Source organism: Eucalyptus grandis, chromosome 4 (genome assembly GCF_016545825.1).
Source record: "Eucalyptus grandis isolate ANBG69807.140 chromosome 4, ASM1654582v1, whole genome shotgun sequence".
In the NCBI taxonomy this organism is placed as follows: domain Eukaryota; kingdom Viridiplantae; phylum Streptophyta; class Magnoliopsida; order Myrtales; family Myrtaceae; genus Eucalyptus; species Eucalyptus grandis.
In genome coordinates this window covers 8,117,127-8,137,938 of record NC_052615.1, presented here as the reverse complement: position 1 = coordinate 8,137,938, position 20,812 = coordinate 8,117,127, and the positions used below count along the sequence as shown (strand labels likewise).

General features: G+C 40.2%; 2 protein-coding genes across 4 annotated transcripts; one reads left to right on the top strand and one right to left on the bottom strand.

Annotated features, from left to right (window-relative positions):
* The first annotated feature begins 4,943 nt into the window (after positions 1–4,943).
* On the top strand, positions 4,944–10,151 carry LOC104440854 (subtilisin-like protease SBT5.6). Its single transcript, XM_010053837.3, is given in 11 exon segments — positions 4,944–5,097; positions 5,207–5,402; positions 5,567–5,752; positions 5,990–6,101; positions 7,577–8,138; positions 8,275–8,369; positions 8,469–8,826; positions 8,938–9,079; positions 9,082–9,150; positions 9,466–9,846; positions 9,849–10,151. Coding segments are annotated over 11 exon segments (2,310 nt in total). The 5' UTR covers positions 4,944–5,022; the 3' UTR covers positions 9,983–10,151.
* A 1,784-nt stretch (positions 10,152–11,935) lies between these two features.
* On the bottom strand, positions 11,936–16,342 carry LOC104440852 (pentatricopeptide repeat-containing protein At4g18975, chloroplastic). Of its 3 annotated transcripts, none has more exons than XM_010053835.3 (8): positions 16,253–16,342; positions 14,799–15,058; positions 14,597–14,695; positions 14,406–14,486; positions 14,133–14,235; positions 13,798–13,941; positions 12,705–12,917; positions 11,936–12,528 (listed from the first exon to the last, which is right to left on the bottom strand). In XM_010053835.3, exons 3-8 carry the CDS (start codon positions 14,617–14,619, stop codon positions 12,331–12,333), a joined length of 762 nt encoding a protein of 253 aa, XP_010052137.1. In that variant the 5' UTR covers positions 14,620–14,695; positions 14,799–15,058; positions 16,253–16,342; the 3' UTR covers positions 11,936–12,330. The 3 variants fall into 3 exon arrangements, with proteins under 3 accessions (XP_010052137.1, XP_010052136.2, XP_039167004.1); XM_010053834.3 differs by having other exon boundaries at positions 14,410–14,486; XM_039311070.1 differs by lacking the exons at positions 14,799–15,058; positions 16,253–16,342 and having other exon boundaries at positions 14,406–14,513.
* Between the last annotated feature and the right edge of the window lie 4,470 nt (positions 16,343–20,812).

Genomic DNA, 20,812 nt, shown 5'->3' with positions numbered 1-20,812 from the left:
AGAAAAATTATATTTTAACAGCACAATCTTGATTTGGTGCCGCCTCTAAAGCAAGATTTGGATACCAACAAAGTTTAGGGACAGTATTTCTTAATGGGAACCCATGTGATCTCAAATTCAAAATTAACACAAATTATACATTTTGAGCAATTGATAAGTAAAAATATTTCGCAAACATGTTGACAGACTACACTACTGATATGAATATGACAACACGACACGAACCCCACCATTAACCTAGTCTCTTTCTCTTTTTCGGGTCTCCCATCTACTTAAAGATTGTCATTTACGTGCGACCTATGAAGATTCTTGCTTTCTTAGGGTAAAAACAAGGTGGTCAACTATTTACGTCATTATCCGGAGGAGAAAGACACGCCATTAACCCCCAATCGTCCACAATGCACGACATCTACTGTGTTTGATGCTTTGGCCTTGCTTCCAAAGGAAGCTTAGGTAGTCTCTAACGATGAGCAGGATGGTCCTTGAGAACTCCACAAATCAAACGCGTGTGTTGTGCCCATAAACTCCTAAGAAATTGTACGTTATCCGCTCGAGGGATGATACTGGTGTAGACTCAATTTATAGACTAAATCAATCACATCTTGTGAGATAAAACTTAATCTAAAAAATATGAATTACGTAGGATTGATTTTCTGAATTAAACTTGCGTTAAGTCTATCTGATAACTCTCACACTTGAGATGAATAATGAAATAGGATTGATTTTCTAAACGGGGGCCCCAGGTCTTGCCCTCCTTTTTTTTTTTTTTTTTTTTTTTTTTTTTTTGAATTTTCATCACATTCCCTAAATTTTGGAAATGTTTTCTTTTGATCCGCCAAAAGAATTGTACAAAGCTATGGAGTCATATTCGACGATTTTTAAGTAAAGGCTCACTCTTTTCTCACAAAGTTATGGAGTAATGTTTACTAAATATACAGTCGTTTCACTTATCCCTAGACATCAATATCAATATATAAGTTTATTTCAGTTGACTAAATTAAATGGCCATACATTCAAAATTGATTTAAAATATTAACTCAAACTTTTTATGTTTATTTTGGTCCCCCGCCCCCACAAACAAAATTCTTCAATCCTAGATCCGTCCCGAACCACATGAACAATGGGTTAGGACAAGACAGCGATCTGCTGGGCTGGATTAGGACAAAGGACAATTGGCATAGGTTTATCCATTTGCAAGCATGCTTCTTCATTCTTGCAACACCGTCAAAAACGTAGGACCATCACACATGCAAATTGACACTTGCGTTGAAAGTTGAAACTATTGGTGACATGTATAGGTCAGAACAAAATGTTTAGCCAAATTGTTGCACGCCTTGGGTGGAGGTCCTTTTTTCCTAGAGTCCCGACTTCAATTTCCTCGTTTAAGTGATTGAAACTTCACACCGTCCATTGCCCGGCTTTTGGTTCGAACATAATCCGTGTACGAATTTGAGTTATAACTACCAAAAAAAATGTAATTTAGATGTTTCCTTAATGTTATTGTTGAAATCAAAATCAATTTCTTCCGAAACTAATGAACTCTCTTATAAACTACTGCTTCCATTGGTTCCATACGACCATGTACATGGACATCACTTGTACATTCTTCATTAAGTTTACACGTGAGTGACATTTATACTTGTAATTCTTCAACTAGAAATTTATGTCTCGCATGATAGAACCTAAAAATGAGTGCTGGAAATTGAAACAACAAATTTAAGGATAGACAATTTTAAGTTGTGAAAATGGAAATCAAAAGTTGATTGATAACAACTGAAATTGATGAATGAATATTACTGATTTCTTGTCATCTATGGAATTATCATCATTCCCGGTATGTTTGAGCAATATAATAGGAAAAATTCCCAAAAAGTCATAAACCTATTGTAGTTATGCCAATTTAGCCATAAACCTTTTAATTTTGCAAATTAAGTCTTAAACCTTTTCACTTTTTGCTAATTGAGTTAATCCAGCTAATTTTGGCCAGAATTCATTGACATGAATGCCAATCGTCCGGCATGGCCAACGCTGACACATACATTTTTTTAATAATATCTTTATATTTTTCTAATTTTTTTTTCTCTCTTCTTCCTTTCTTCTACCTTTTGTCAGTGGCCAAGTGGATTGGCCTTGCCTAGTCGAGGGTTGCCATCAATCGCCACAAGTGAGGCCCGGCTAGGTAAGGGCGAGCCTTGGCGAGGTTGCCTTGGCCTAGGCAAGGGTTGGCCTCGCCAGATTTGGCTCGGGTGAGGCCAACACTCGCTAGGCCTCACCGAGGCTCGCCCTTGTTTGATAAGGCCTTGCCCATGGGCAACAATAACGATCCTCACCTAGGGGAGGTCAGCCCACCCAACCTTGGCCAATGGCCAATCATCGGAAAAATGAAGAACAAAGGAAGAAGAAAAAGAAAACAAGAAAAAAATCAGAAAAATATTAACATAATATTATCCACATTAGTATCGACCGTGCCACATTAGACAGCCAGTATCCACATTAATGAATTTTAGCTAAACTAGCCGAATGGACTCAATTGACAAAAGATGAAAATGTTTAGAATTCAATTGGCAAAATTGCAATAGACTTAAAATATTTTTGGACAATTTTTTCCAATACAATATGTAAGATTAAAATACCTACTAATGAGGCATCTAGCCTAGAGGTTTGTTTTGGGTCGGGGGGATGCCCAATCCCTATGGTTAAAACCCTTGAAAAGCAAGAAAAAAAAATCTATAAAGTAGCCCTATCCTTAAATATCCCATTTAGTGATTTTTTTACTTAATTGAATCTTTGTTATTGCTAATTATGATTATTAAACAAGCTTAATTATTCAAATAAGCACGACTCTTTAAAAAAGAGCATATTTTTCTACATTCCCAATGCATCTTTTCAAGATATTTTACAGATTAACCTAGGTAACCAACTTCAGAAAAATTCTCTTCTCTCTCTCTCTCTCTCTCTCTCTCTCTCTCTCTCTCTAGCCCCATCTTCCTCCAAACTTCTCTCTGTTGACCCTCCCCCTCCACAACTATCACGATGCTGCCGGTGTGGTCACTAGACTCACCACGTCCGATCGAGCATTGGATTATCTCAACTGATAATTTTACTAAGGCCTTATGTCACATTCCTAAAGGGTATTGGTCCAATCCTACTCGGGAACATGGAAGGAAATTGTCATGCACGTCTTTTTTTCTAAAACCAATTTCTGCAGCATTTCCCCTAAGTTTTCTAGATTCACGAGATGAAAAATGGAAGAGCAAGGCTGCTGTCGCAATGGCAACCGTTCTCCAATGTCCAGTATGCACCCGGGGGTTAAAAGGAGTTATGTATGTCGATCGAAATTCCCATTGTCAACTGTCAATCAAGGACAATCCAATTAGTTAATAAGTACAGCATATTTATGAGAAAAACGTAACTATTAATGATGTAAAGTACAACATATTTATGAGAAAAACGTAACTACTAATGATGTAATTAACCAGCCAACGTGAATCACTACCTAAAATTGAACATGTAAAACATATAGTTAATTCAAACGGTAGAGGAAAAAAAAATTAAGAGAAAAAGAGGCTGGAGTCTTAGCCAAGATGAGGGAACTCGACCATGAGTGATTTCAACAATCAAGGTCGCCGTGGCGACGATGGGTGGCGCACGACCCCAATTTGACCAGGTACCACTCCACAAGTTTAAAAAAGAAATTGATGACGGTGGTTCATCAGGGTCGGTATTGATAGCAGCTACTTGGCTGGGGCAAACGGCAACAACCGGCAGCAATGGCGGCCAGGGCTAATGCTGATGATGAGGTGGGTGTTCACGTCGTCGCAAATTAGGGCAAACGAGGGGGAGAGGAAGGAGAGTGAAATTAGGGCTTTATAGGGGAAATTTAAACTGATCTCTAGCGACCAATCAAATTTGGTCACCAGAGACTACAATCCCGTCGCCAAAGGCTAGTTCTCGCTACCAAACAATGGCATTTCGTAGCCACAAATGGCACACTATGGCGACCTTTGATTGAACGCATTGTGGTAGCTAGAACACCTCTCTCAGCAAACAAACGTATCTTATTTTCTGTCGTCAACACCATATTTATTGTAGAGGAGGGACGAAATTTTGGGGGTAACGAGATCCTGTACCCCTATGAGTGCGTCCATTTGGTACGTCGTCTATCCAAACTATTAATGCATTTTCTAAAGAGTAATTGTGAAATTTGTGACTATCATATTAATGTTTGAGATTTATTAAGATACTAGTGGAGGCATCTAGAGTGGATCTTTGTCCCTTTCGGGTGGAGGCATCTAATCGGATAGATGACTGCCAAATGCAACCTAAGGTTATATAGTTGATGTGGTTGGACCCTTAAACACTTATATACATCTAACAATCTAGTGGATATAAATTTATCTCTTAAGCCTTGGAGAATCCCAAGTTGTAAAATTTTGGTGGTTCTGATTTCTCTTTTTTTTAAGAATACCATTTTTTGACCCCATATTGCAGGGTGGATCTCAAATGATATGAAGGAAAGACATCCCCCAATCTCGTCAAAGAATCTCGAGGGACTCACTTCCATAAAAGTCCTTGCCAAATAAACATTCCCTTGTTGTGCAAATTAGCATGATCTAATCTCTCGTATAGAATTCATCGAAAAAAAACGTCATACCTGACGTCTCTCTTTTTTCTTTTTTTCTTTTTTGTTCTTTCAATAAGCGGGTCCGGTAGCGTTGAAGCCAACTTTTTAACAGCTCGATTAATCTACCTCCAGAGTGATCTTGGGGGCTCCCGGATTTCGGCCCGGTGCATTCGGAATCTGGCTTTGTGAGGAGTCCAAACAAGACTTGGACACACCATCGCTTTCTTCTGGACAACGACAGCTTTGGACTACGAGCCTCTCTTTCTTCTAGGGAATTCCGACCATCTCGGAAATCACTTTCCGCTCCGACGTAGACGACTCCTATAGTTATAAATACCCAATCATCGTCCTTCTCACATCGTATTTATTGGGAAGAAGAGGAATTTAGTGAATAAACAATGAAGTACCACAAATTTTTATGTCTTTTGTTCATTATTCACCTCCCCATTCTCACCTTCTGCTCAGAACGCCAGGTACGTCCGACTTGTTTCCTGGCCAAGATTGGATTTTTTTTCCTATTCCGTTGCTCACGTATTTTTTTTTTTCTTTTTGGGTATTCAATGGTTTTATCGCATGTGTCAGGTTTACATAGTGAATCTCGGAGAGCACGATGGTGGCAAAACGAAGCAAGAAATAGAATACCACCATCTCTCTCACCTATCATCAATCAAAACCGTTGATGTCGAAGAAGCAAGATCTTCTCTTCTTTACAGCTACAAGAACAGCTTCAATGGCTACGCCGCTGTTCTTACTCCTGATGAGGCCTCCAGGCTATCTGGTAGGTGCTCCAATGACAAAGATTTGTTTTTTTTTTTTTCCCTCTCTCTCACTCTGTCGAAGTTCGAGTAATTCGGCCCATTGAGTGTTGAACAAATGATCGGTCGGGCTCACCATTTCGATAAAATTAAACTTCCTGCGTGCTGGCAATTTGTGGTTGGGCAGAGCTCGACGAAGTGGTATCGGTGATTCGGAGCGACCCAAGGAAGTACTCTATGCACACCACGAGGTCATGGGAATTCTTGGGTTTGGAAGGAGTGAAAGGATCATGGAACCCTCATAAGATGGAAGGAGGCCTCTTGCAGAAGGCCAAACATGGAAGGGGAGTCATTGTTGGGGTTCTGGATAGTGGTAAGTGTCTACAAAATGTAAATTTGATTTTGCGTCCTTATCTTGATGGGTTAGATTTTCTCCGCTACTGTTTCTCACGTGATTCTAGGTCTTATCATCTATGTAGTTTCGTGGGAGATTCAATTAGGGTTTTACTGTGCTTTTTCTTGGAGTGATGCTCATTGATGGACGACATGATTTCATGCATTGGAGGGTGATTGATTGGTTTTTTCATTGCTTCTATTTTGGGGTCATCAGGTGTGTGGCCAGAATCGAAGAGCTTTAGGGATAAAGGAATGAGGCCCATTCCAAAATCATGGAGAGGAATCTGCCAAACTGGACAAGAGTTTGATGCGTCCCATTGCAACAGGTACTTAGTCAATGTCCTTGTTTTCTATTATTGGACTTTTCACGTTGTTTGAACTCATAGTTACATCATGCATAACTTTTATCTCGTGACTTAGCCAATGTCCTTTTGCGTCAATTAGCTAAAACTTATTTGTTTTTGTTTATTTCTATCACAACAAGATGAACTTTACCTAGACTAAGAATAGACCAATTATTAAATCTTGGATGAAAAATTCTCTTTTCCATTTCTCCCATGTCATAATCATTATCGATCTTATTGGAACTGTGAAATTGTGTGTGCTAGATAATTGACGTACTTGTTAGATCTGTTGGTTTGAATTTCAAATGTTACGATTAGGATGAGATTTTGAAGTGGTGAGACCAAATATGGTAAATTCTAAAGGCAGTCCATTAATTTGGAAAGTAATAAAAAGTTAATACATATGCTATTTTATTTTATTTTTTTCAACAAAACTCCCATCCATCACCATTGATTTGGATAGTCGATCGACTTTTGAAATTAAAAGTACCCAATTAATGGCGATATAGACTAAAGGTGAAGATAAAGAGTATACAAACTTTACCACACACGAATCCATTCACAATCAATTTTTATCCTAAAATAGTACCTGGGATATTGATATTGATAAGTATAGTCTGGTTGACTAGAACTTTAAAAGATTGAACCCCAATTTAGAGAAAGTTCGGTGAGATTTCTTTATCATTTCTGGCAGAATTTTAGCCAACCCAAGATCTGATTTCAAGTTTTGAAGAAACACAAAACCTAATTATGTTTATAAAACTATCATGTGTGGATTTTTTAGAGCATTCCATTAAAAAAGAACACTTAACGTGGTGCTGGAATCCCCGAATTTTATTGTTTGACCTCCTATCTTCTGGCCCCCAAATCTTAATTACTTCTTTTTGGCCATTTCTTTTTCCCTGTATTCTACGGTCAATTTCATAACTTTATCGAAAACGCCATTGGTTCCAGCTGAAGCCCTGTCTGCACAAGGTTTTCACCATGCCTACCGGCTACACACCCTGTCGTCTTGCAAAATTCTTCGTCGGATTCGATTTGTCTAGTTGGAAACATGCAACAAACAATGTGACAAAATGGAGTAAATTATCGATTTTGGCCCTTTGCGATTGCCATCCCGTGACCTTTCCCTCCATCTGGCGAGTTTCCTTTGCATTATGAATAATAATAATGGCCAGTCTTTTCAAGGATTTTATATGCGATGAAGAGAGAGAGAGAGTTTATGTTATGATTGATTTCATCCTTACATCTTAGTAAGACCGATATATTAAATGATGTGATGAATTGTTGTTAGGAGATGGATGTAGCTCACTTAATTAAGTGACAACGTGCAGTGTACAAACACATGGTAAACCGAATTTATAAATTGGTATTGAAGTGCTTATTTTTTTTTTTTTTTTTTGAAAATATATAACCCATGTCTCAAAAGTAATAGTTAAACTGTAATGAAAATGTAGGAAGCTTATCGGAGCTAGATTCTATGTCAAGGGCTACGAGAACTATTATGGTCCTCTTGACACCACACTGGACTATCGATCGCCGCGCGATAAAGATGGCCATGGGACTCACACAGCTTCCACCGTTGGAGGCCGACGGGTGGCTAACATCTCCGCCCTTGGCGGCTTCGCCCACGGCACTGCATCCGGTGGCGCACCGCTCATCCACCTGGCCATCTACAAAGCGTGTTGGGCGATCCCTAACGTATCCAAAGTCGATGGTAACACGTGCTTTGAGGAGGACATGTTGGCTGCCATGGACGACGCCATTGGCGATGGCGTCGACGTAATGAGCATCTCCATCGGCACCCGTCAGCCCATGCCATACAACCAGGACGGCATAGCCCTAGGGGCATTTCATGCGGCCAAAAACAACATTGTTGTGGTGTGCGCCGCAGGGAACAACGGGCCTGCTCCGGGGACCCTATCGAACCCGGCTCCATGGATCATCACCGTCAGTGCCAGCACCGTCGATCGAACTTTTGTCGCACCGGTAGAGCTTGGAAACGGGATGTCAATCGAGGTGAAAATTATATCACTCCATATGTTTGATAGTTCTGTATATGTGGCACAACTATTAAATACTCCAATCTCTCAATCTATGCACTGATAATATGTCCATATGGTGCTCAACATTTGCTAAAAACTCATTTGCGCAGGGACAAACAGTCACTCCATATCACTCCAACAATATGTATCCACTAATTTATGCTGGAGATGCAGTAGCCCCAAACGTATCCAAGGAGGACTCAGGGTGATTAATCGTTCATTTTTAGAAAAAAATTCTGATTGTTTTTACCTACAATTTGGATTAGTTGCTAATTAATCTTGCTAATATGGGTATTCTTTGCAGTCAATGCCTTCCAAATTCCCTCAATCCAAAGAAGGTGAGGGGGAAGATAGTGCTGTGCATTAGAGGGAACGGGACGAGAGTCGGCAAAGGCATGGAAGTGAGGAGAGCTGGCGGTGCTGGATTCATATTGGGTAACAGCCCAGCCAACGGAGCCGACCTGACATGCGACGCCCACGTTCTTCCAGCGACCGCCGTGACTCATTACGACGCCACTCGGATTTATGACTACATCCGATCTACCAAGAGTCCGACGGCGAGAATAGTACCGGCAAGAACCGTCCTGTACACTAAGCCTGCTCCCGTCATGGCTGCATTCACGAGTCGAGGTCCGAATGTCATCGACCCCGATATTCTCAAGGTATAGTTTCCCAGCATTGTTTTCCCTCTTTCACGACAAGGAAGAATACAGTGAAAAATCATGATGACATTGCTAACTTATTGCATTACCAATTTCTTTTCTTCTGCTCAGCCTGACATCTCAGCCCCGGGAGTGAATATATTGGCAGCGTGGAGTGAGGCAGTTTCGCCAACGAAGTTGGAAAGCGATCCTCGAATCGTAAAGTACAACTTCGACTCGGGGACTTCGATGGCGTGCCCTCATGTGGCCGCCACGGCGCTCTCCTAAAAGCCATTCATCCAAAATGGAGCAGTGCAGCTATCAGATCTGCCCTTATGACTACAGGTAAAACATCTCAAGATCTCATTTTTAAGGTACAATCAGGGCTGACAGTTCGTGTCTCAATCTGCTCTTACCGTGTTTACAAATGCTGACCATCAAAAGATTCACCAAGGATGAAAATGTGTTGATTCATGTTGATAAAGAGTATACAGATTAAGGTTGTTGAACCGTGTTGTGTCACCATTAAGTTCTTTTTCTAACATTCATGTTGGGGATTGTGTCTCATTCATGTCTGATCATGTCGAGCATTGCCTTCAACTGACCTCGGGATGACGAAAATTAGTATTGCCTAACCCTTTAATGTCTCTCATGTTGCAGCTTTTCAATTGGACAACAGGGGCAAGCCCATAACTGATGCAGCAGGCACTCTCGCCACTTCCTTCGCATTGGGAGCCGGCCACCTGATGCCGCAGAAAGTGGCCGACCCCGGCCTTGTGTACGACGCATCGTACTCAGACTACGCTGCATATCTTTGTAGCTTCGGGATCAAGGACCCAAAAGAGCGGATCGTCTCGAGCAACCTAAATTATCCGACTCTCCAAATCAGTAGACTCAACGGGACGATCACAGTGAAGAGAACCGTCACAAATGTAGGCGGAAAACACAACAGTTGTTATTTCTCACATGTCAAACCACCGACAGGGTTCTTGGTGACAATTCAACCGAGTTTGCTGGTGTTCGATCGCATCGGCCAAAGAGAAGCTTCACCATTACCGTCAAAGCGAGAAATAGCATGGTGAAGAGGATTCTTGGAGATGACTATGCCTTTGGATGGTACGGATGGAATGATGGTATTCACAACGTGAATAGTCCCATGGCAATATCTTTGGCATAGGCTTTGCCCAATTTCTTTTTTTAATGCTTGCAATTGATCTCTCATTTTATCTAATGGAGAAATTAGAAATGTAGAGATAAGAAAAACTAGGAAAGCATTCCACAATTCGAGTGGTTTGGAGAAAATTATCTGCCTTGAATAAAGAAAGATTAACTTGTCCCTTTTGGCATGATATGATATAGGTTTTTAGAATTCGATGCAAATAAATATGATTGATTCTGATCAGCTCGATTACATTTTATGTATGCACGAACGGAACCATATGATAACCGGGACTTAGGTCTTCTTCTCCTTCTCCATTAGATGGCATTGATGGATAAGCCATAATATTCTTGAATAAGATGTGGAGAGGAGACTATGGCCTTTTTTAAAGCATATTCTAACAGACCACTCATTACAAATTATTGTTAGATTATAGTAGTTCAATATCAAGCGTCCAATCACATTATATCGAATCTAAGATGTGCAAAACTTGATAACTAGGAAAAATTACAAAAAAAGTCGTAAACCTATTATTATTATACTGTCCTAAACCTTCTTTTTTTTTGACATATAGGTCCTAAACAATTTGCATTTGTATCAATTTAAGTCATCCAACCAATTCAAGTCCTATGTGATTTTATTAGCACTAAAGTGGACAAAATTTTATAATATTTTAATTTTTTTGAATTATTTATTTTTCTTTTATTTTTCCTTTTCCTTTCTTTCTTTTTCATTCCTTTCCTTCCTTTAGCCGGTCCTTGGACTAGAGACTGGCCAAAGGCGAGGGTGTGCCTCACCCAAGGGCCCAACCTCACCCATGGACGGTGAGGCTCAACTCTTGCCAACTTAGCAGGCGGCCTGGGTGAGGCATGCCCTCGCTTCCCCAAGGGAGGGCTCAAGCCTCGCTAGGGGCTTGGTGAGGCATGACCTCATCAAAGTTTGTCCCTTGCTCGGCCATGGCAAGGCTTGCTCCTACCTCTAGCTGATCATTGAGTCGACGATTGACCGGAGGATAAAGGAAGAGAAGAAAAAAAAATTAAAAAATTGAAAAATTGAAAAAAATATAATTTACTACATCACTACCAAATCGGCACAGTTGATCAAAATTGGCCAAATATATTAAATTAGCATTAATGCAAAAGATGTAAGACTCATTTGGCAAAAAATAAAATATTTAAGGCTGAATTTGCACAATTAAAATATGTTTATAATTTTCCCCAATATAACAAGATCACGTAATTGCAATTGGCATAAAACAAAATATTATGATTAATGTTAGTCCACATTTATGTTTAAGAAAAAAACTGAAATTCTTTCTTAGATAACATTAATTGCTTAGTATATTGAAAAAAAAAACATGAATTTTGCAAAGTGACTCATAGGCTGTTAAAATATTGAGAGATAACATCTTGGAAAACAATCCAACCAAATGAAATCACAAACATTGAGAGATAACCATCATAATGCTTGAAAACAATCCAGCAAATGAAATCACAAAGCAATTCTACCATAACATGGTTAATGTGCTAGTGTAGTTTGAAATGGCATCGCTCCATGCAATCTAAATTGATGCTATTTTCAAATTCAGTCCTAATTTGACATGGAGCTGCTGTAGTTTTGTCCTTCTCCTTTGCAAACAAAACCAGATCACAGGGAGGTATCTGACGGAGGAAACCCTGACCATTTGAGGCAGTCGACCGGATCAAGCTCTATCTGATTTAGTGAGTGCTCAGCGATAGCCTCCACCCCCGAGCATGGGGAGGAAGAGAGCCAAAGTTGGGGTGGATTGAGCGCCACCCTTTTTCCCCCCACACGTTATCATCGGTATATTTGGCTAGTCAAATAGAAAGAAACTAAGATGGTCACTTCCCACTTGAGCACTGAATATTCTGTGAGGAACTAGAACCTCTGAGATCTTGCAGGGACAAGGACCAACTTCATAAGGTCCCCAGACAAAAGTATAAAGATTGACATAATCAACAGTAACTAGTTCTGCCGTTCAGTCTTAATTTCTAGTTCGACTTCCATGAGAAGGATGAAAAAAAGAGTGATTCACTCTCACTGATGGTGCCCATCTTGACTCTCAAGCACTACTATGTACAACATAAGCTGACACAGTTACCGGAACCAAATTGTGATTCTGCAGGGCTATCTTCAATTTTTAAACATTGAATGGAAACTTCCTGAATTGTATGTACCTTCATAGGAAAGACAATTTACTAAATCTGAGAAGAGAGGCAAAAAATCTGAATGTGCAAAGATGATGGGCTCCCACCAGATCAATAATATCATCAGTATATGTGCCAGAAGATATTTAAGAAGATTGTTTCGCAATTACCATCGTCTTTCTCACTTTTAGAAATGATTTATTCGTCTTCCTCCAAAGTGTGCCTACTCACTTTGACACGCTCCCCATTGAAATGGATGTACTTCCACTTACATTGGTATCTTTTAAGAAACAGCTTTTGCTTTTCTTCTAGACCAAGTCTCCCAAAGGCACGTGCTATTCTCCTGACAGTATCTTCATCTGGCCTCACGCCCAACTCTTCCATGTCCGCAAAGACCTTAAACATTCCACCAAAAAATTCTAGGTATGGACACAAATTTGAATGGCGCATATGTAATCTTCAATGAAGGATAGAGTGCAGAATCTAAAAACCTGTGAACTGTAATTACAAAAAGCCGTTTCGTGCAACTTAAGCAATGAAAGCCATTTCTGCAGGTAGGAAAGAGTACACACCTCTATTATTTTATCTTGCATGTCATGGTGATCATACAAAGAGATCATCCTAGAAAATAACCGCTTTGAGATTGAGCGCGTATGCGTGTGCAAGATCATGTTCCACAATGATTCAGCCTCATCTACCCTCCCATCCACATCAAATGCCAGCAGTAAGGTATCATATGTTGCCATTGTTGTTCCCTGACCTTTGCCCAACATCCACTTTGCAACCTGAGTATTATTCAAATCAATTAACTGGTTTAGTTTGAAACACATGTATACTTTTCTCCAGGAAAAAGGCAGAACTGTCGCAATGTACATACAAATTGCTCATAACAAAAGAAGCCCCAGCAAATTTTGGAATAACCCCAATAGCCTCTGATTACCAAAAATGAAAAAGAATATGAAAGGAAAACAATGCTAGCATTCTTGATTCATCTCTAATGGCAATTTGGTGCATTGCTTAGCATCCATGCACTATACCAATTAACTCATGTCTATTCAACTATCAACAGAAACTATAAAATAGCTGCGCTTCATCAGGTGAAGACAATGCAAACACCTAGAGAACAAGGTAGACAGTGATTTTCCACAATATGATGCATATTTTTTGGACAATAACTTAAATAAGTTCTCTTTCCATAGCATCTTTACTAGAATCCAGCAGGGTCTATGACTTTATGCACAGATAGGTTAAGTTAACCTGCATGTCCTAATAAGAACACATCCGTAACCTATGGCTCTGTCGACATCTAGTTGTCTATATCATCATAATTTATTGAAGATGTTACAAATGCCAGCTTCTTTGTGCAGGTGGAATCAATCAACACAGACTAGTTGGGCTTTTCATTATGTTCCCAGAACCAATCTGGTTTAGATATACTTTGTCTAGCATCATGGACTCCAAGTGATTGTGCTTCATACATCGGTTGGACCATGAAATTATGATAAGCAAGAACCACGGATCTTATTGAGTCCATCGCATTTCAGATGTACATCGTCATTAGTTAAGTTTCAATCCATGTCCTCAATGGCAAGCAGTATGCCACCACATAACAATAATAGCAGGTAGTAATCAAGAACAGGACATGATAAAGTGGGATAGCTATACCTGAATCACTCGCAGCCATTGATTTCTACTTTTCAATTTTTTCAAAGCCTTTACTACGGCAACCAAGGGAAACTCCACCTCCCAAGCTGTCCATTTATCCAATGCTCTATAAACAGCCTCTTTCTCATGGGGAAGATCAGAAATCTGTTCCAATAAAGAGACACTTTAAAATTAAAAAGAAAATGTAATATTACCAATTATATAGAATTAAATTTGCATAATAACCATAGAGCTATTTTCAGATGTGAAAGCCAAACAATTTGTCCTCCAAAGTTCTCACAGTTCATGTAAGAAAGGGAAGTCTTAAAAAAGAAAAAAGGAAACCATGCTCTTACAATTCTCACAAGATTGTGAGCCTTTCGACCAGACCCAGCTGAATCCCTTTTTTGCCAAAAGTGGCGCTCCTTTCCCTTCTTCCTTCTTAACACTATGCCTTTCCTGCAAAGCAAAAATAAAGTGCAACAGCTAAATCAAATGGCAACAAAACAACAAAGAAATGCTTTTCAATGAACTTTTCTCACTTCTAGATTCAGTATGGCTCATTTAAATTTAGTTTGACATAACAAGATAATTAAGGGAAGATCAAACAATCAAATTGGAGAAACAACCAACTTGGTAATGGCTTGAGAATTTGATAAAGACTCCCCATCTCTGTTATGGTTTCCCTTGACATGGGAAAGACTGATGTCCTACATACCACCAAAGAAATCTACTCACTAGATTATAAACAAAAGATAAACAAACAAATTTAGTTTAGGATGAATTTCTTAAGACACATATAATTGATTTTTGTCATCACCTTTCCTTGGACAGCAAACGCATCTGGCTTTCGATTTAAGGAGATTCTTGAACTTCTAAATCCATAATGCAACGGTAATGCTACTCCATCAATCTTGATCTGGCGGATCATGCAAAGGAAGAATCAGAAAAAGATATACATGCTACAATAAAGGTACCTAATCAATTCAATTAGATGAAATTTGAGGTGTTAAGATGCTAACCTGACTTAAGCCTGGACGGTAGAAATGGTGAGAAATTAAGTTCTGACAGTCCATGACCAATTGCCTTACCTTTTCTTTCAGTCAAACCCAACCAAAAACAGCAAATCAATCCAATACATCCTCTCTATTTTGTCCATTCAACTAATCTCCCTCTCCCTTCTATCCTCATGCACCTTTTAGATTATGTAGGCACATGCAGTATAGTACTCTTAGCAGAAGTCCAGTGACTTCACTTGAAAAGACATACAGGTTCTCGAAGGCTGAAATTCAACAGCAGCAAAAGTGAACATCTGAATTATGAAGACCTAGGAAGTAACCTTAATCTAACACGGGCAATTCATCAAATGAGATACATGTAAAATTGTGGCTGTTCTCATCCGCCAGCTCAGGATAAAAGGATGATATGAAATGTCAATGAAGCTCCTCAAAGAAATGCTTTATCATCTATTGAGGTTCACTAATTCATACTAAGAGAAATGAATAATTCAAATGCAATAAGTAATTCAACTAGTTCTGGTCAGATTGCTCCATGGAAGATGGAAAACCATAAGAATTATCAAAAACAAAACACAGCCGCAGTCTAAAGGAGAGCAAAAATTTCATAGTATTTTAATGAAATAAAAGCAAACAGGGATTCTACCCAAAAAAAAAAAAACAAAGCAAAGATATACAGGGATGCTGTATACAAGACATAACCCAAATAAAAGTCCACGAATGAGTCATTGGCATTAATTATGACATATATTTTCATTACTAAATTTTTCTTAAGTTTAGTCATCATCTGCAGTGATGCATTAATTCAATTTCTTTAGACTTTTAGGCCATTAATCACTCGTGAAATTCAAATTTATGCACAAACTTCAAATATGCTCCCAATGTGCCCATACATTCCAACACTTTGTTGCTTGGCTCACTTAATTTACAATAGGAATGAACTAGCAACAGTACCCAGTAAACAATTAACACCCTTATGCATGTAGGAGTCCTCAAAAAATGCAAAACCAGGACCAACAACTTTCCCGTTAATGTAGTCCTTTAAACAAAATTCTACAAGACTCTGTTTTCTGTGCCACATGTTCTCGCCTGTTACATGCCCTTGAGTCAGATAATCACACAATAGAACTTAATGAGTCGTGTCTTGAGCAATCTATCAAGCAGGTTGAGTGCATCCAGCCAATTCGACGCCCCGCACCAAAGGGCGCTCGAAGGAGCGTTCATTACCACATGGGTCGCTGCTAAAATCAAGAAAATACTAGAAACTCGAGCATTAGAATCGGTGGTCAGAGATCAAAACCATCTAAGAACCCGACACTCAACATGTCTCGTCTTTTTCTACACCTACTGCTGCACATGAACCCACGAAAGTAGGAAGCGGGACTTCTATGAGAACCGGCGAACGAGTAAAGAAGGGAAAGGACAAAGATCAGAGAGAGAACGAGGAAAACGGAGGGTACCATGTTGGAAGCTCAAGGCGACTGGGCATGAGAGCAGGGAAGATAGCAAATAGACTGACCCGGTAACCACCGTGCGCGTTTTAGCCTATCCAAGAGGGGGTACCCGGGAAATTGAAAAAAAAAATGAGGGTACTTTTGTCTTTTCACTTTTTTTCAAAGAGTTCCAATACTTGGGAGCTGGCATTGTTTCAGGTTCCCCAAATGGAAGAACAACGAGCACTTATCTATTTTCGAGTTCTAAATTATGCGGATTAGATTGAGGGGTAGATTTCAGATTTTAAGTGGATGCAATCTGAAATAATTTCTTGTGTTTTTCTTGGTCTATATATTCATGTAATCTTATAATATTCCATTACATACAATGATGAGTGTATAAAAATTTTCATTTTGTTATTGAGAATTTCATTTTATTAATATTCTAAATATAAGTTATATGGTCAATAAAGATGATTTTTTACTGCAATTAATATTGATGAAATTTGGATAGAACTTAGAACCAAGTTCCAAAATGATTCCAAAAATGGAAAAATTTCTGATTCCGAAAAAATGGATTTGCTTTGAAAACATGTTCAATCTACGGTCCTCTGTTTTCGCGAAAAAAATAAAATAAAATAAATTTATGTGGAATTTATAGAGAGCTTAAAACCGCTCATCTCTCTTTGCAATTGGCCGGTGAGCAAATAGATCGGGTCCAACTGGGAACCGAACCGGAAAGAACCGGCTTCATCCGATTCATTTCCGGACCGGTCCACGTGAAGACCGATTCGTATTTGACATCTCCTGCCTCCCTTCCCTCTCTTTTTGCAGTCTCCCTCTCCACTCCAGGGGCTCTCTCTCGTCTCTGCGATCGTGAAGCGGCTGAGTGTCGGGCTGTACCCATCTCTAAAATGCGCAGCAAATGCGATCCCACGCGTATAATCTGGTCTTTCGTCACCCCCGGTTTTCCCTGTTCCCATCGCCTCTGGTGTTTCTCCCATTCCCTTCAGTCCCGCCACTTCGCTCTTCAACTCTCGGTTCCCGCTGGCGCCATGGATTCTCGCGGCTCTTCCACTGACAAGAAACTAGGTGACCGATTCCATGGCCTTTGCCTTTATTTGTTTTCCCCCCTCCTGGTGCCTGTTGTTGTCAAAGTTTTGGACTTTTACTCTCTTTCTTTTTTTCGGGGGTGTAGATGCTTCGGTGAATGGAATCGCGGGTGAAGCCGAAGTTCGTGTGTGCTCGTCGTCGTCCGACGTTAAAACCCATCATTGTGTTTCCCTTGATACTGGTTGTCGGCGCTTGATCTTTTCAGTTATGTGCGTGTGTATTAACGTCTTGAGTTGCGGTGCTGATGAAATGAAGAATATCACGGCCGGATTGGCGATCGTAACCGATTTCCCTGATTTATAATGAATTGCGTTAAGCACCGGTGCATCGGATGATGGAATTAGTTTGAGGGTGATCAGTTTTTGGCCCGGACAATTCTAGGCAGGACGGTAAAAATGGCCGGTTCCGTTTCTGATTCCAAAAACTCCGAACCGATTTCCAGGTTCTTGGTTCTTAGAATCGTATGGTAAAATGCTATGTCGATCTTTAAAGTCGCAGTTTCAGTTTGTTACGTAGAAGAAAAGAAAATGTCCTTTTTCTCGTTGATAAGATGAAAATGGGGAAGAGTGAGGGGGGTCTGGAGTTTAAAGTTATGGTGCTTTTTGGTAAAGCCATGTTTGCGAAGCAGGCTAGGAGAATCACCAATTACTATGGGGCAGACTACCGAAAAGATTTCTTTCCCGAGTCAGATTATTGGCATGTCACTACAGGTGCACATTCTTCATGGGGGTGACTGAGTATGATATCGGGTTGAGAGTCACTATCCCCATCAGCTAAATGGAGGTTCAGAAATGGGTAAAATATATGGATCAGGGAAGACAGGGTGGCTACAAAAACAAGAATCTGTGGCCACTTAACAAGGATCAGAGGCAGAGTATATCAGAGTTAATCGATTCAGAAGCTGTTTGGGGAAAGGAAAGAGTAATTTGAGAGCAGCTTGATGAAGAGACTGCAAGTGAGATCTTAGCCATACCTTTGGCAACTAGTCAGGCTAAAGAAGAATTGATCTGGATGAGGAATAACTAGGGGAAGTAGTCAGTCAAGAGTGGATAGATCACAATGCTGCAGATGAGTCAAACAGAACTAAATTGCAAAGCCTCTTCATCTTATCAGAGGCCGGATAGACTCTGGCTTTAGTATGGAATGTGCCAACACCCCCAGAAATTTAAACTTTTATCGTGGAGCATCTGTCAAATTGCCTCACCTATGAAGGACGCCTCACCAATGAAGGAATGTTTTATGTCAAAGAAATGTTATACCTGATCTGTTGTGTCCAAAATGCAGAAAATCCCCAGAAACCCTCGAGCACTTGATTCTTATCTACAACTGGACTCAATTAGTTTGGGAACAAAAATCTTGGCTCAGGGCCTAAGTAGAACTGAAGAGAGGATTTTGGAACCGTTTGGCAAAGCATTGGCAATGCACTTGCAATGGAGCGTTCCATGTGACAAGCTCTGAGGACATTCCAACAGAGTTACATGATTTGATGACATTGCCCTTGACAATAATCTCGATCAAGAGCTTGCTCATGGACAGTAACTATGGAGGCGCGATAATCTGGTAGTTAATGCTTTCTGTGGTCTTTGTTCGGAGGACGTTCCTCACTTTAATGGGTCTCTCAAGATTGTGATCTGGAGTTGTCGTGGGGTGGGAAATCTTTAGTTTAGACAGAGCATCAGGGACCTTGTTAGCATACGGATCAACATTCTCATTTTGCTGGAAATATAGGTTAGTATGACTGGGCAGGAAGGATCTGCAATGACCTGGCTTTTGATGATTTTATTTCTACAGCTTTCTTGCATTTCATATTGTTGAAAACTTCATGACTTTCGCGTCCTCAAAGCCACATTGTTCTTTTGTAATTTTGATGGATTTGGTTTGTATTTCATTGTTGTTGGCTATGTAGGGATTAAGTGGAGTGACTGGGGGAAAAAGTGAAGTCCGCGCTCGATCTTTTTAAGGAAATGAAAGACAACGGGGAGATCTTCCGGAACTTGAAAAGCGACGAAATGAGAGTCGCGCGGCTGAAGTATGGGTTCGAAAAGATTGGTCGTCACTAGGATGTTGGCAACTTATTCGTACTGCTAGGCATGCTACAACATTATTTTAGCTTTGTTTGCACTGCCTTTGAACTCTGTTTCTTCTTATATTTCGATGCACAAAACTCGCCTTCAATGGAGGTCACAGAAACAATCCTTTGGCAGATCGGGAAGCAAAGGAATGACTTTTTTTCTCTCTCAGAGCTCTCGAGAGCCTGTCTCCACGATTTTAGCCGGAGCTTCTTCCCCATTGATAGCTCCACCAAAACCTCGATCCATCTGAATCTTCCTTCTTTGAGTTATCATCATTAATTTCAACCCTCTTCTCTTGTACCCCTCATTCATCTTTACCTATCCTTTTACCCCAACTACAAACCCCTCATAGCACCGTGCCTTTCACCAAAAATGGAAGGTGCTGTCCCTTCCCAAAACCCTGTCCTACCAACCACCAAGCAACTCCTTTTGGATGGATACACTATTCATCTGTGAGCCTGATACTGAACTGATGAACTCCCTGAGCTTTCTAGAGGTCCTCTCGAACGCTTGGAATCCTCTCGGCCGGGTACGTGTTGAAGGAATGGCGGTGAATGTTTCGCTCTTCATGAAGAGCTCGATAAGGTTCGGGTTGACCGGGTGTCCTTGGAACGTGGTAGGAGCCCCGTCTCATGCTATGTCCTTGGGTTTGGGGTGCAATGCTACGCGTGCTCAAGGAGTTTGATTTTAATGCCACTTAGTTTTAGTTGTAAATCCCTGGAGTTCGCCTTGATGATAGGAAAATATGAAGTATTACAAAGATTAAAGTTATGGAATTATTTTTTTCCTTCATTTATTTTATGAAAATGAATCTAATATTTCACTTTAAAATTTTCTTTAAATGTCCCACGCATGTAAAGTAAAGGTAGAATTTGAAAGTAATGAGCATATGATGATGTATGAGAGAATAAAATATATAAAATACTCAAACATTAGTGGCAATCGAGCTGCATCAAGGGCCACTCATGAAATTCCAAGCGATCAAAAGGCCACAAGTCCCAAAGGCTGCACTAAAATGGGCCCAAATACAAAAGAGGTCCATCGAAAATCCCGAGCAAGCCAGAAGACGCTTGCTAACACAGGAACAAAAGGACCCATAGCTTTTCCATTTTGCCTACGGCCGCGTTTCGTGACATAGTGCTTTCATCGGTGACCCGACCATATTGCAATTATCGGCCGCTCGGGGGTTGTCGAGGCCACGGCAACATGAAGAAGACCCAATTGCAATGTATCGACATTGCAGCAAAGTACATATGATGGAGGCAATTAGGAGAGAAGCGACATGATGCCGTGGAGATGAAGGTGGTAGGTGGATGGAGCCACAGAGGCGATTGACGATATCACTTATCATTTTTTTTTTTTTCGGGTTGGATATCATTCATCATTCATTCATCTAAGTAGA

Excerpts from the sequence above, each read along its gene's own strand:
- LOC104440852 (XM_010053834.3), bottom strand. The coding sequence starts at position 14,852 with ATGGACTGTCAGAACTTAATTTCTCACCATTTCTACCGTCCAGGCTTA. Across the intron at positions 14,487-14,596 it reads CGTTTGCTGTCCAAGGAAAG|GACATCAGTCTTTCCCATGT; the intron begins GTGATGACAAAA and ends GGTGGTATGTAG. Across the intron at positions 12,529-12,704 it reads TGCAAGATAAAATAATAGAG|GTCTTTGCGGACATGGAAGA; the intron begins GTGTGTACTCTT and ends GGAATGTTTAAG.